Raw genomic sequence first — 16,277 nt, 5'->3', positions numbered from 1 at the left:
GGCCGCAGCGCTGCATGCCCGAGTTCGTCAATGCGGCTTTCAACGTGACCGTGGTGGCCACCAACACGTGTGGGACTCCGCCCGAGGAGTACTGTGTGCAGACCGGGGTGACCGGGGTCACCAAGTCCTGTCACCTGTGCGACGCCGGGCAGCCCCACCTGCAGCACGGGGCCGCCTTCCTCACCGACTACAACAACCAGGCCGACACCACCTGGTGGCAGAGCCAGACCATGCTGGCCGGGGTGCAGTACCCCAACTCCATCAACCTCACGCTGCACCTGGGTAAGCGGTGACAGCCCTGCTCCCCACCTCCGGCTCCCGGCTCTTCGCCACCCGCCGGCTCGGCCCGGCCGGACCCGGCGCGCGCGCACGGCGGGGGCTCCCAGCGCCCCGGCTTGTGCCGACTCTTCCCATTTCTAAAGTTGATCTCGCTCATCTCTTGAGCTTCTCTTCTCGCTAACTGAACCGATTAGTTCATTTGCCATTTTGGTCATTAGCATTTCGCTCTCTCTCTCTCCTCTTCCCTCTGTCCCCCATCTCCTCTCTCTCCCCCCTCGCTCTGTCCCCATCTCCCTCTCCTCTCCTCTCTCTCCTCTTCCCTCTGTCCCCCATCTCCTCTCTCTCCCCCCTCGCTCTGTCCCCATCTCCCTCTCCTCTCCTCTCTCTCCTCTTCCCTCTCTCCTCTCCCCCCTCTCTGTCTCTGTCTGTTTCTGTCTGTCTCTCTCTGTCCTGATGCATTAGTCAGAAACACCTATCCTTGCTTTTCTCTTTCTTACCAGGGCCATCATAATAAGTCTTAAGAGAGAGGCTTAAAACACTTTGGCCTTTTAAAATGTTTAACTGACTTTTCAGGGCTGAAGATGATTCCTGTTTGCTCTGTTAAGGGAATTTGAGGGGAGCCAAATGCCTTTATTGCCTATATTACGTATGGAAAGTTAAAATGGAAATTCACTGGTAGAGTTATTTTTCTTATTCAGCCTTAATTAAGAGCCACAAAGCCATCCTGGTAAGGGAAACAAAAGGAAGTGTCTGTACTCAGTGTAATTGCTGGGCACCGTTTTCTCCCTGTGGCAAAGGCTCTCGGCATGGTCTTTCTTTTTGCTTTGATTCAGAGCAAGTGTAGGGACACATGTAAATGGTCTTTCAACGACAGGGAAAGGGATGCATTGGAAACTTATGGTAGGAAAGTTCACATTTGTCTGAAAGTGTTAAAAAATCATGTTTGATGTAGATAAGTTTTTCTTTATTGATATATGTACAGTTTGATTATTGTACGTAATAATGTGTGAGAAACTGACATCTGATTAGGAGGGCTTCATACCTTACTGCATTGGAAGACTTGATTTTGCCAGTAGTTGGTACTAATAAACTTCCAGAGAGAGCAGACTGCCCCAAGCCATTCTTCTGTCAAAGCAAGCTAATTCTATAGAGCAAATAACATTATTTTGAGGATGTTTGAAAGGGACACTTTGTAGGCAATGGTTCTTTTGATCTTGAATTTTTTTTCTTTCCACTGCTCACTAGCACACTAAACTTTATCAAGATTTCAGGGAATGAATATGACTTACTAAAACTGCTTTGAAAAGTTTAATCAAGTTACTGTGTGGGTTTTAGAAAAGTAGTATTTAACACTTCTGCAGTTAATACAATTTTATTTGTAAATGATTCTTCAGGTAGATGAAACCTTTTGAAAAATAAGGTCATAAAATCAAACTATCAGACACCTGGTCTTCAGCAATTGAAGAAATAGACTGTATTTGAACCCAGCTTTTAAAAGTACTGAAATGTATGGAAGTGGCTGTGTCAGGGTTGTCTTTAAAGACATTGCAAAAGATTCAGGTTTTCCCAAGGTCTTCTGGAGTTCCTCTTTGTTTCTTGAAGTGTTAACATTTTTTTTTTAAGCTGGCCAAAATTATTTTTGCAGTTTATATACAATTATTTTTTGCTTCTGTTTTGACTTGTTAAGGCTGCTGTGTTCAATTCTGAATACCCTTGAAGTCTTTATCTATTTCAAATTTAAAAACTTCAAAGAAGAGACATTGCCTCCTTGCCTGTCTCCAAGTGCTTCAGATTCAGTTGGAAAGCTCTGAACAATAGGTTGTCAATCTTGTCCTTTCCTAGTTGTAGAAGTGAGGTAGGTGAGGCTTATTCCAGGTGATAGAACAGCTAGATAGATTACTCTGGTTACTTCTCTGTTGCAGAGACAATGCAGTAGGGTGAGAAACTATCAGTCAAGTTAGATTGTTAGTTCTGGGAGTCACATATATTAACTTTGGGCCCCGGTGATAACAAGGTCAGAAGAGATCTTGGAGGTCATTTAGTTAGGACTTTTTTTTTTTCTTTAAAGTTTTAGCAAAGATATATTTAGTGTAATAGTATAAACATAGGAACAAATTTAAAAAAAGGAGAAACACTTCCTGCTTTCCATAAAGGAAATGGGAGTAAAAGAGGCCTAGTTAGGACTCTTTAACATGGCTTTTTAAACGCTAAATATGTTGTATGTTTAGAGTTGTTCATGGCTGAAGAATTTTTCAAGTTTTGTTAACCTGTTTGCTAAATGATAAGAGCATGGATTAATAAGAAATATTATTTAAAATAACATAATGACAACAGGTGTGACAACATTTAGGCTAGACAAACATACTTTTTAGACAATTTATAAAAATGTGACCAGAACCTACTGTATTTGTTCTTGAGTTAGAAAGGATGTCCTGCAGGAAATTGTGTGCAGTGGAGTGTTGGGAAGGGAGGGAGACCTGTGTGTAGTGAGTTTGATGCTTTCTCCCCTTCCTTTTTAATAGCCAGGATGTATGTTTGCATGCATGAATGTTACTGTCAGCAATTCCTGGCAGGTAGGCAAGGCTTTATATAGATCATTGTGTGTTTTGATATTCAGCGACTGCCCTCTCTCCTCCAGTTACTCCACGGGCTGTAGCTAACTAATTATTTCCCATGAATTCAAGTACCATGACTGTGTTGTGCATCCATTAAGTCTCCCAGCCAGTTCACATTTCACATACCCTTAAACAAGTGATGCATGTTGTGCTTGCCCTTGCAGAGCATGTGAAACTCGAAGCGGGCAGTGTGGGAGACTAGATTCAGCCATCACTTCCCTAGCCTTCTTGTTGATGTTGAACTTGAAACACCAAAAAACCTTAAAAATGCACCAAGTCAGATTATGAGAAATTACCTAATTATGAGAAAATACATGCTTTGACACTGATCCTAAGTCACTTTAAAAATAATATCAAAATTAAACTTGTCATTGTGTATTCAGACAATAAATATAGTGACGTGTGAGTCTTTCTTGCTAAGCTCTATGCCTTAGAGACCACTAGGCACAAATTCTTATGTAACCTGAAATGTTCACATATCCAGAGGACACAGGTCTTTTTAAAAACATGTACCTTTTTTGGGGTGGAGTGGGTAGAGGGTGTCACTGAGGCATTTAAAAAATAATATGGCAGATACAAATTAGATCATTGTACCTGGTCTTACCACTTGCTGTACAAAAGTCAGGACAATTAGCACTGATTCTGACACACGGTGCTTGAGAGAGCGGGGCGCAGTGCATTCTTGGAAATAGAGAGTTAAAGTTGCTTTGGGAACCAGGATTGCATTTCCTGCCTGTGGTGGGAGGATTTTCATCGGCCAGACACCCTTTTCTAAAGGGAGATCTTTTTCCTCATTTGCTTTCAGATTTTTGGATCTTTTCTCCTAATTTGTATATAGATGACTAGTTTCTGTTTAATAGTTGGCCTTTTTGTCTTTTAATAGTAAGTTATAAGTAAGATTTACTAGTATCCAAGGAGGGATAGGTGGTAGTAATATTGTAGCGGAAGCCCCTTTAATTAATTTATAATGGTTGGGAATGGAAATGTGGCAGATAAGGTCTTGATCATAGAGGTAGGGAGCTTTCCCTCTTTCTTAGAATGATTAGGTTAAGGAAAAGAGTGCTTATATAAGCAGCTCAATTAAAGTTTATACAACTTCCCAGCTTAACACTGGGACCAAAATACCTTCCAAACTCCTCGTAGACTTTAGGAATGGCTAGTAATTAAATGAGGCTGTTTAATCCACAATGTAAGTTTTCTGTGTGCATAAATCAGAATAATTGATATTTAAGACAATTGCGTTTTTACTGTTCGATCATCTGACAAGTGTATATTTAACGTGGAAAAAAGAGCCCTCCTTCCCTGTTCCTCAGGAAAGTCTTTGCAAGGTATAGTTCATGCTGGTGACTTCACTGTGGTATTCGTGTACCCTAAGGGGACACTATTTTAGTTTGTCTCACAAAGGCCTGATTTACATTTTGCAGGTTTCAACTTGAGAAGTTAAGGAGCTCTTCTTTAATGGCCAGTAGTTGCTGAGCAGTTTTATAAGAGTTATTGTTGGCTCTTTCCTTGTCCTGTACTTCACTGCTTTTTCTACAAATTCCTTTTCCATTTTTCTAAGGCTTGCAGAAAAAATATACACATTAGGAGCCAGATTGGAGGAGGTAGAAGGCTTTATTCTCACCCCATCAATTTATACTTGGCCATTTTGGTGGGAGGAATAACAATTATTCCAAATTCTTTTAGGAAGTTGGGGATACCTTTGCCCTGGGCTCTTCTTTATGCCCTCATTCTCATGTTACTGCCACATATTCTGCAAACATATTTAAAATACCTATGAAATCTACACCACTATGCCTGCTAGAAAGGTGGTATGTAGAAGAGCGAAGGTACTGCTGAAAGTAATGTGTAGACTTTACGTTCTATTAGATGGAATCTATGGTTGACATTATGATAATATAGTGACAGTCTTTAAGGTATTTTACAGTTTATTAAAGTCTCCTGTTGAGGGCTGAGAAGGTGGCTCAGTGGTAAAGTGCTTGTCCTGCATGCATGAGGCCCTGGGTTCAATTCCTCAGCACCACATAAACAGAAAAGCCAGAAGTGGCACTGTGGCTCAAGTGGTAGAGCGCTCGCCTTGAGCTGAAGAGCTGAGGGACAGCGCTCAGGTCCAGAGTTCAGGCCCCATGACCCCCTCCTCCACACACACAAAAGTCTCCTGTTGAGCAGTGATTAGGTTTTATATAACTCAGTAAGGCAAAGGATGAAGATTGTATGGCTGTGATTTGCAACAAGTCCTAGTAGTAATAAATACTGGGCTCCGTCAGTGGCCCCTACAGCTTGTAGCTTCCCCAGCAATTCTCTTGAAAGAATGCCTGGTTTCTTTCAGGGTAACTCTAAAAATAAACCTCATGTATACAGTGATTTGGAAATGCCAGAATTTTGGTTATCTTCCTTGTTTTTTTCTCAGTCTGCCCCTCTCTACCCACACCTCTCCCAAGAGGCTCTTACTTTATAGCCTAGTGTGGCCTTGAACACTCCATCTTCCTGCCTGTGTCTCCTGAGTGCTGGATTACAGCAGTGAACCACTGTATTTGGTTGGTCTGTTCATTTTTACTTACATCATTATTTTTTCTCCTCCCCCCTCCTCCTTCCTCCTCCCTTCTCCTTTCTCTTTCCCCCTCCTCCCTCCCCCCTTCTCCTTCTCACTTTCCCCTCCCTCTCCCTGTCCCTGAGCTTCTTTTGCTCAAGGCTAGTGCTCTACCACCTTAGTTAGCCACAGTTCCACTTCCAGCTTTTTCTATTTATGTGATAGTAAGGAATTGAACCCAAGGCTTCATGCATGCTAGGCAAGCACTCTACCACTAAATCACATTCCCAGGCCCTTTTACTTACATTTTTGATTCCTCTTTTTGTGCGACATGAATACATGTTAACCTCAAGGCTTCAGTTACTTTTAGAAAATTTATTATAGAATTGTATTTTTAGGTTAGCTTGTTCTCTAGACCCAAAGACTTTCTGGCTCTGATAAATTTGGGATGAGGCCTAGTTCCCAAGTCCACTCTGAAAGGTTACCATTGCCTGACAGACTTACTCTGTGAGCAGATTGCATCCACTGCTGTGAGGCCATTTCATTCTGAGCATCTGCATCTTCATCCCAATCCGTGTACTCACCTAGCAAGAGAAGGGCCTTGGGTTCCATTCTGGACATCACAAGAAAACCAAACTTTTGGAATGTTTATCTTTCCATCCTTCTCACCTCTGCCTTAATGTAGATTCCTCCACTCCTCAGCTTACAGTCGGGTTATGACACAATAAGTCATACTTGAACATATAGTTAGAAATGCAGCACAACACATAGGAGTGCACTGGCTGTTGACTCTAGTGATGGAAGCCGACCAGGAGTTGTGTTTCTTTCCTGCTATCCAGTGTCACCTAGAATGTCACATTGCAAGTCACTAGGCTAGGAAAGTTCAATATTCAAAATGCAAAGTCTGGTTTTATTTTATTGCTGCCTGCATGTGTGTCACTTTGGCATCATTGCAAACCTGAAAAAGACTAAGTCAGGCTGTGAGAAGTTGGTCCAGGTATTTGGGTAGTCTTATTTCAGATTGACTGCTGAATCTAAAATGCCTGTCTGATATGTCATTTCCTAGCCAGAAACTCAATAATGGCTCTTAAGGTCTCCTGGAAAAGTTCACACCTTTTGGATGATGGGAAATAGAATGTAGGATCTGGACCCTACCTCCACTTCTGGCTTTTTGCTGGCTAATTGGAGATGAGAGTTTCATGGACTTTACTGTCCATGGCTTCAAACTATGATCCTCAGATCTCAGCCTCCTAAATAGCTATGACCACAGGCATGAGCTACTGGTGCTGGCCAGATTTGAACTCTTTTTTTCTTTCTTTTGGTCTGTCACAGGGCTTGAACTCATGTACTGTCCCTGGGGTTTTTCACTCAAGGCTAGCGCTCTACCACTTTGAGCCACAGTGCCACTTCTGGTGTTCTGGTGGCTAATTGTAGTATTATGGACTTTCTTGCCCAGGCTGGCTTTGAACCTCAATCCTCAGATTTCAGTTTCCTGAGTAGCTAGGACTACAGGTGTGAACCACTAGCACCTGGCAGATTTGAACCTTTTTTTTTTTTTTTTGGTCTGTCATGGAACCTGAACTCTGGACATGGGCGCTGTCCTTCAGCTCTTAAGCTCAAGGCTAGTGCTCTGCCACTTGAGCCACAGTACCACTTACAGCTTTTTCTGCTTATGTGGTGCTGAGGAATCGAACCCAGGGCCTCATGCATGCAAGGCAAGCATTACTACCACTGAGCCACCTTCCCAGCCCCCAGATTTGAACCTTTTTTAACCTCTAGGTTTATCTTTGTCACTTGACATGCGCAGAGGACTCCTCTTTACATCAACACTTCAGGCAGTCTCCCTGTCAGTCTGCTTTCTTTACTGCTCTCCCTCCTGGCCCCCCCTTCTTCCTTTCTTCATTCTTTCTCCTTCCTTCTACCACTTTCCCCACTCACTGGTGAAGATTATATGTTCTGGTTTTACTACCCTGTGGGATCTGTGTAGCATTTATGATATCTGTTTTTTGTTTGTTTCTACTTCTAGACCATGAAGTCTTTGTGTTTGTGATTTTTTTTTTTTTGAGAAGGGTCTCACTGTGTTGTTAGCCTGGCCTGAAACTGGCTATCTTCCTGTGTAGCTGGGATTATACATATGTACTATTATGCTCCACCTAAACATGCCCTCTTTGAAGGCAGGTTAGGGACTTGTTTCATCCAGTTTCTATAGCTAAACACTGTTGCTAGGTCTCAGAACCATGCTTTTTTTTTTGTCAGTCATGGGGCTTGAACTCTGGGCCTGGGTGCTGTCCCTGAGCTCTTTAGCTCAAGGTTGGCGCTCTACCACTTGAGCCACAGAACCACTTCCGGTTTTCTGGTGGTTAATTGGAGATAAGAGTTTCACAAACTTTCCTGCCCAGGTTGGCTTTGAACCACGATCCTCAGATCTTGGCCTCCTTGAGTAGCTAGGATTACAGGCGTGAGCCACTGATGCCTGGCTTCTTTTTTTTTTTTTTTTAAATGTTATTATAAAGGTGATATACAGGGGCTGGGAAGGTGGCTCAGTGGTAGAGTGCTTGCCTCGCATGCATGAGGCCCTGGGTTTGATTCCTTAGCACCATATAAGCAAAAAGAAAAAAGCTGGAAGTGGCACTGTGGCTTAAGTGGTAGTAGAGCACTAGCCTTGAGCTGAAGAGCTGAGGGAGAGCACCTAGGCCCAGAGTTCAGGCCCCATGACCGGACCCCCCCCCCAAAAAAAAAAGGTGATGTACAAAGGGTATAGAGTTACATAAGTCAGGTAGTGAGTACATTTCTTTTTGGGGAGTGTCACCCCTTCCCTCACTCTCTCCCAGTTTTTCCCTCCTATCCTTACCCACAGTTGCATACTATAGTTTCAAGATAGTGTTGGTTGAGTACCACTGCTGCATTGATTCATCCTTTGGCCCTCCATTTCTGTGCCTCCTTCCCCTTCCAAAGACATAAATGAACTAACAAGACACAAAGAAAAAAAACCCCAGAAACAACAATAAAGAAAAAAACCCCTTTTGTTTCCATTTCCTGGAGTTTATGTCAATAAATATTATTTTATATGATCAGAGGCACATAGGCATTTGTACCCCTAAGACTGTCTTCCATTGGTCTCACTATGTATGAGTGTCTACGGTCCTGTATAATTTATCATGTCCTAGAATATTTTAAATCTAGCTTCTGCTAGATTCTTCTGCACATTCTTGGATGAGTAAGGATTCATATGTCATATTCATGACCTTAATGCTTACATGAGGTCTTCACGAGGAGATCTATGTCTCTAGCCTTGGTAGTGGGCAAACTGTGGTCCTCATGGCTACTCCAGCCCAGTCCTGCCATCTTTCTTTTTACTAGCATACATTAATTGTACCCAAAGGGTTTCATTGTGATATTTCCCTATATACATATAGTATACTTTGGTCAAATTTATTCCTCTATGCTCTAACTTGCTCCTGCTCTTTTAAAACAATTTTTAGTAAGTTTCATGCCCTATTTCCTTATATACATATAATGTATTTCAATAGCATTTACTCCCTATCACCCCCTTCTTTCTGCCCCCTTCTGCTAGCATCCCCAAATAGTCTCTCTTTAACATTATTAGTAGTAATGATTATTTTAGGTCTCTTCTGTGTATGAGCAAAAATTGAACTAAGGTCTAGGGGGCTGAGAGCCAGAGGATCAAGATTTGAATCTGTTCAGAATAGAAAATCTGTGAGACTCCATCTCCAGTTAATCAGAAAAAAGCTGGGCTAGTGGCATGGCTGAAGTGGAAGATCACCAGTGGAACAAGCAAGTTGAATAAGCTGCGAGTCTTGAGTTCAATACCAGTAACAGAAAACAGAATGAAACAAAGCTTGAGTGAGGAATGATTCGTACTTTCTTAATTGGTTGAAGAAATCAAGGAATAATATTTCGTGGCATGTGAAAATTGGGTAAAGTTCAAATCTCTTTCTACAAAGTTTATTGGAACATAGTTAAGCCCATTAAAGAACGTTTGTTTATGGTTGTTTGTGCACTACAAAGGCAGAGTTGAGTAGTTGGGACAGACTCCATATGTCCCAGCCTGCAAAAGCTGAAATATTTACTATCTGGACCTCACCACACAAGCTTTGTGACCTCAGCTCTAGACCATATGTTTGTGTTGTAAGTCTTCAGTGAGTGATTTAATAAGCACAGAGAGGGCTCACACTTAACTTACTATTTGGATGGAGGTTGGAGATTTTGTATCTAATGCTTAGCAATGTGTTTGGCCTAGTGTTGAGTAGATATGCATATAGTAAATGAATAAATGGATATACCCTAATTATAAACATCCTAAAACATTTTATGTTACATTTTTCAAGGCAATACTTTTTTTTTTTTTTTTTTTTTGGTGATGGTCCTGGGGCTTGAAATTGTCCTTGAACTTCTTTTTGCTCAAAGTTAATGCTGTGCCACTTGAGCCATTAGCTCTACTATGTAGTTTTTAGTGGTGCTAAGAGTCCTACAGACTTTTCTGCTATGGTAGTTTTTAGTGGAGCTAAGAGTCTTACAGACTTTTCTGCTCAGCTGGTTTTGAAATGTGATTCTTAGATCTCAGCCTCCTGAGTAGGATTACGCGCATGAGCCACTGGCCTGGATAAAGCAGTACTTTGGAGCTCAGGTTGACTTTTATCAGTGTTCTCTCCCTCTCCCTCTCCCTCTCCTCCTCCTCCTCCTTCTCTTTCTCCCTCTCCCTCTCCTCTTCTCTTTCTTTTTTTCTCTCTCCCTCTTCCACTCTCTCCCTTTCTCCCTCTCTCCTTCTCTCCCTTTCTCCCTCTTTCCCTCTCACTTGAAGTATGTGCCACTATAGTAGTTCATCCTGAGTGTGGTATATAGTAGTTTTATTATAACAAAAAAATACTAAGATGTGAAAGTGATATGGAATTAAAGTGTTCATAACTGGAGCTGGGAATGTGGCATAGTGGTCGAGTGCTTGCCTCGCATGCCTGAAGCCCTGGGTTTGATTCCTTAGTACCATAAACAGAAAAGGCTGGAAGTGGTGCTGTGGTTTAAATGGTAGAGAGCTTGCCTTGAACACAGAGAGGCTCAAGGACTAAGGCTCCACTAAAAACTACATAGTGGAGCTATGGCTCAAGTGGCAGAGCATAAACTTTGAGCAAAAAGAAGTTCAAGGACAATTTCAAGCTCCAGGACCAGCCCCCCCCCCCAAAAAAAAAGTCCACAGCTGTCTTTTTTTGGGTACAAAGCTTGAAGTCAATCTTGATAACTTTTGTGTTTATAAATTCTCATGTGAGTATATTGCTCTTTCTATAAAACAGAAAAGTTATGCTATATATTTCATTATAGGTTTTTTTTTGTTTCTTTTTTTGTCTGTAGTGGGGCTTGAACTCAGGGCCTGGGTGCAGTCCTTGAGCTTTTTGCTCAAGGCTAGTGTGCTGCCACTTTGAGCTACAATGCCACTTTCCTCACAATACTCTTTATTTACTATAGTTCCTCCATGGTATTTCAGACGTGTATTTTGATCAGAATGATATTCTCTATTGCTTTCACTTTTCTGTTGATCAACAGCTTCCATTGAGGTTCTTGTGTTATTATACATACTTGCCATTCATTTTCCCCTCTCCCCAGCTCCTGAAATGTTCTCATAGTTAGAATCATGTACATATATATATATATATATATATACACATACATACATCTAAGGACTGTATATGCATATCCATACATATCCATAAATATGCCTTTTAGGTCTCACTTCTATATATATAAGGGAAAATGTATGATTTTTGGCTTTTTAAGCTTGGCCTATTTTGCTCAACATGATGCTATCCAGTTCTATCCATTTTCCTGCAAAGGACATGGTTTCTGTTTTTCTTTCTTTCTATTTATTTATTTGTGTTCTATTTATTTCTATATTTATTCTGTTTTTCAATATTCTGTAGTATATATGTACCCTATCTTCTTTATCCAGTCGTATATTGTTGGGTACCTTGGCTGATTCCAGAGTTTGGCTTTTGTGAATAGCACTGCAGTAAACATGGGTATGCAGGTATCTTTTTTTTTTTTTTTTTTGGTCAGTTGTGGGGCTTGAACTCTGGCCTGGGCACTGTCCCTCAGCTCTTCAGCTCAAGGCTAACACTCTACCACTTGAGCCACAGCGCCACTCTTGGGTTTTTGCGTTTATGTGGTGCTGAGGAATCGAACCCAGGGCCTCATGTATGCAAGGGAAGCGCTCTACCACTGAGCCACCTTCCCAGCCCCTGCAGGTATCTTTCTTATGTATTGATTCATACTCCTTTGGATGTAACCCAATAGTGGTAGGCAAGTATTGTTCTACTGAGCTAAATCCCCAGCCTCATTTATTTCTTTTTTGAAACAAAAGTTGACCAAAGTGAGATAGAATCTTAGTGTACTTTTGATTTGCATTTCCTTCAAATGGCTAAGGATATTGAGCATTTCTTTATGTATCTATCCACTATACAGATTTCTGAGAACTTGCACACTTATTGGATTATTAACTATGTAATTTTTTTGACCTCTTTGTATATTCTAGGTACTAATCTTTTATCTGTTGAAGAGCTGGAGAAGATTAAAAAAATGATTCTATGGGTTGTCTCATGGTCTGGTCATTATTTCTTTTTCTATGCAAACACTTTAATTTGATGCAATTCTATTTGTCAATTATTTTTCTTAGTTTTCTGAGTAATCAGAGATCTATTCAGAAAATAATTATCTCTGCCTATCACTTCCAGAGGTTTCCTAGTAGACTTAAAATCTTACTTTGAGTTCTTGGATTGATTTGGAGTAGATTTTGTACAGGGTAAGAGGTAGGGGTCTAATTTTAGTCTTTGGTATATAGACAGCCATAACCATTTGTTGAAGAGACTATCTTTTCCCCAGTGTAATGTTTTTGTCTCCCTTTGTTAAAAATTAGCTATGTGGTTTTGTTTCTGGATCTTCTATTCCATTGGTCTTCAGGTCTGTTTTTACATCATACCATGCTGTTTTTGTTACTTTGGCTCTGTTATTATGATAACCTGTATTGCTGTTCTTTTTACCCAGAATTTCTTTTGCTTTTTGGAGTCTTTTATGGGTCCATATGAAATTTTGGACCCATCTTTCTATTTCTATGAAGAATGACATTGGGACTTAGATCACTATGGCAGTAGGTCCATTTCCATAATATCATTCTGCTAGTCCATGACTGTCACATGTGAGTATGTACTTCTATAATTTTAATGTTAACTTGACTTTTTGTCTTTAGGAAAAAAGATGTTCATAAGCAAACTTTACTTTTAAAATATATGTTTACATGTCTGTCTTAAAAAAATTCTTTTTCTTGGCACTGCTACTGGGACTTGAACTTAGGGGCTTGTGTTCTCCTCTCTTGGCTTTGTTCACTTAAGGGTGGTACTCTACCAGCTGAGCCACATCTCCACTTCTGGCTTTTGTTTTTTAACTGGAGATAAAAATCTCATGGACTTTCCTGCCCCAGCTAGCTTTGAACTACGATCCTTAGATCTCAGCTTCCTGAGTAGATAGGATTATAGGAGTGAGCTACCAGCCCCCTTTGATTTCTTAAAGGGGATTGTTAAACAAGTGAAGGGAATTGGGGATATAATGAAGTACCTTATTTGCTTCTTATCTATGCCATTGCTTTTTAGTTTATTCATTTGGGTAGAATTAGAAGATGTGTTTGCTGGGGTATTCTCTCTCTTCAAAACAGTGAAGAAGGGCTGGGAAGGTGGCTCAGTGGTAGAGCGCTCGCCTTGCATGCTTGAGGCCCTGGGTTTGATTCCTCAGCACCACATAAGCAGAAAAAAGAAAAAAAAAAAACCAGAAGTGGCACTGTGGCTCAAGTGGTAGAGCGCTAGCCTTGAGCTGAAGAGCTGAGGGACAGCACCCAGGCCCAGAGTTCAGGCCCCACAACCAGACCCCCCCCCAAACAACAACAACAACAACAAACCCCCAAAACAGTGAAGAAATGTAAAGGAAAAGCACCATGTTAAAGTTGTCAGGCAGATGGGGAGGGCTCACGTATTTGTGTGGAGTTAAGGGCAGAACCAACACGTATTATTGACTTGCTTTGTATCTCCAGCTGTACTTAATTGACAGCCCTCCTGCTGTTCTCTGTGGAGTGGGGGTTTAAGGAAAAGTGTAGAACAGAGCTGTTTGTTATTTTTACCGAGAAGACTTAAAAATGAGGGATTAATTTGTCTCTCATCTTAGATGGTCAATTACAGTGGGTAAAATTTCAAGATGATTGTGCATGAAGGTTCTATTATTCTATCTTGATCACTTGCCCTAAGATTTGTAAGAGGGCCCTACTAGAATTTGCAATGTCTTTCTTGTAAAAAGATAAAGTTAGGTGTTTGTTCATTTGGGCCTAAAATTGACAGCTTGCTAATCGAGGATACCAGAACACTGATTTAAGGGGATGTCGCTGAGTTTTTAGCATATTGCACCAGAATGGGTGGCACTAATTAAATACATCTGTATCTCTTTCCACGCACTCTTCCATGGGGTAAGCCTAAAATAACTGGGCCCAGACAGTCTGGTGCCCTTTGCAGCTACATATTCATGAGATAAAATAAAGGGTACTATCTCTTTTTTTATATAGCAGTTCGTGGAAGGTGAACCTGAAGGGCTGGCTGGGAGATGAATTAGGGATTTACCTTCTTTCTTTCTTTTTTTTTTTAATGAGTTTTTTTTATTGTGAAAATATTATTTCTTTTATAGTATCTTAAACTTCCTTCTTTTAGTTTTCATTCTCAATTGGCTCTTTCCTCTTTATCACTTGACTTGAAAATTGGTGGAAAATCAAATTGAAAACCAGCCTCTTTCCTTCTCTTTCCCTTTCCTCCCTTCTTCCATTTTTCTCTCCATCTCTTCCTTCCTTCTTCCTTTCCCCCCTCTCTGTCTCTTCCTCCCCTTCTTTATTTCTTGAGTGGGGTATGGTGTATAGAGTTAGGGACTCAGAAAACTTTTTCTCACCATGGCGAGTGCCGTGCACATGAAGCCTTCTGCTGAGCAGTGTGATGGATGGTTCTCTGCTGTGAGTCTTCCGAGGCCATCAGTGCCAGAGGCATGCTTGGTGGCCCGTCTTGTGTGTCCTAGTTCTGATTTAGTGCTCTACATCATGTCCTGGTTATAGACATTTAGACTTACGTTGTACACATTTCAATGCATCTACATTATTCCTCAAATTAAAAAAAAGTTGACAGTTAATTTCAGTACAAATAATACGTAGGTAATTTGTTAGCTTATGGTGTAATTTTTGACTTGGAGTCAGAAGAACACAGAATCTAAGGCCTAATTACCTAAGAGATAATTCTCACAGTCTTTCTCTTCTTTTTTGGAAGCTGCTGACATGGATAGGCATAAACAAATATTTGTTGTGTGAACAAGCAAACCAATTGGCTTTAATTGAACTATCAGCCTGTTGGAACTGAAGTCCCTTAGGGAGTTCAAGAGGCATTGAGGAAAGGTCATGGCACCCTGAAAAGGAACGGCCTACAAACTGTCCCTGTAAAGATTCTTTTTTAATTTCTTCAGTAGTGATGTCTAGACATAGTGATGTCTAATAGGGCCTCTTAGAAATAACCAACCTGGGGGCTGGGAAGGTGGCTCAGTGGTAGAGCGCTTGCCTTGCATGCATGAGGCCCTGGGTTCGATTCCTCAGCACCACATAAACAAAAAGAAAAAAGCTGGAAGTGGCGCTGTGGCTCAAGTGGTAGAGTGCTAGCCTTGAGCTGAAGAGCTGAGGGACAGCGCCCAGGCCCAGAGTTCAGGCCCACGACTGGACCTCCCTCTCCCCCCCCCAAAAAAAAAGAAAAAAAGAAATAACCAACCTGGAGCTGGTGGCTCATGCCTGATCTGAGCTATGCAAGAGATTGAGATTTAAGGATCTTGATTCAAAACCAGATCAGGCAGAGAGACTTTTGTTGTTGTTGTTGTTGTTTTGGTGTTGGTCCTGAGGCTTGAACTTAGGGCCTGCGCTCTGTCCCTTAGCTTTTCCATTTAAACTGGTACTCTTCCATTTGAGCCACAGCTTTACTTCCAGGTTTTTGGGTAGTTAATTGGAGATAAAACTCACAGACTTTCCTGCCTGGACTGGCTTTGAACCATCATCTTCAGATCTCAGCCTTCTGAGTAGCTAAGCTTGCAAGTATGAGCCACCATTGCCCAGCATCTGAGAGACTTTTATCTGCAATTAGCCAGTAAAAAGCTGAAAGTGCGGTGTGTGATCCAAGAGATAGGGCACTGGTTTTGAGCAAAAAGGTCAAACTAGAGTGGGAAGCCCTGAGTTCAAGTCTGTTACAGACAGACAGACAGACAGAGACACACCCACCCACCCACACACACACATGAAAATAAAAGAGAAGAAATGACCAGTCTAAAGCTTGAAGCATATGAAACTGTATTTATAACTATTGGAAAAGACCCACCCAAAATGTAATATAGTATAGGTGGGTCATCCTAGATGCAACCCTCTCTCTTGAACCTTTTATTTTAATTTTAATTTTTTTTTTTTTGGGTCTGGTTGCCTGGCCTGAACTCTGGGCCTGGACGCTGTCCCTCAGCTCTTCAGCTCAAGGCTAGCACTCTACCACTTGAGCCACAGCGCCACTTCAGGCTTTTTTCTTATGTGGTTCTGAGGAATCGAACCCAGGGCCTCATGCATGCAAGGCAAGCGCTCTACCACTGAGCCACCTTCCCAGCCCTTTTAAAAATTTATTTTATTTTATTTTTTATTGTGAAAATACTGTACAGAGGGGTTATAATTACATGGGCAAGATAATGAGTACATTTCTTATCAAGCATTGTAGCCTCCTCCTTTGTTTCCCCTTCCCTTCCCTTCCCAT

At 41.3% G+C, this 16,277-nt stretch overlaps 1 protein-coding gene across 1 annotated transcript in view; it reads left to right on the top strand.

Annotated features, from left to right (window-relative positions):
• Lamc1 (laminin, gamma 1 (formerly LAMB2)) overlaps positions 1–16,277 on the top strand; it is a 116,848-nt gene that overhangs the window by 1,043 nt on the left and 99,528 nt on the right. The window contains exon 2 of the mRNA XM_013015507.1: positions 2–282. Within this exon, the coding sequence (XP_012870961.1) occupies positions 2–282 (281 nt within the window). The remainder of the gene's footprint in view (position 1; positions 283–16,277) is intronic.

The sequence above is a fragment of the Dipodomys ordii genome, unplaced genomic scaffold (assembly GCF_000151885.1).
Source record: "Dipodomys ordii isolate 6190 unplaced genomic scaffold, Dord_2.0 Scaffold27, whole genome shotgun sequence".
Taxonomy (NCBI): Eukaryota; Metazoa; Chordata; class Mammalia; order Rodentia; family Heteromyidae; genus Dipodomys; species Dipodomys ordii.
The sequence above is the reverse complement of the archived record's forward strand: the minus strand, read 5'-3'. Positions and strand labels throughout refer to the sequence as shown.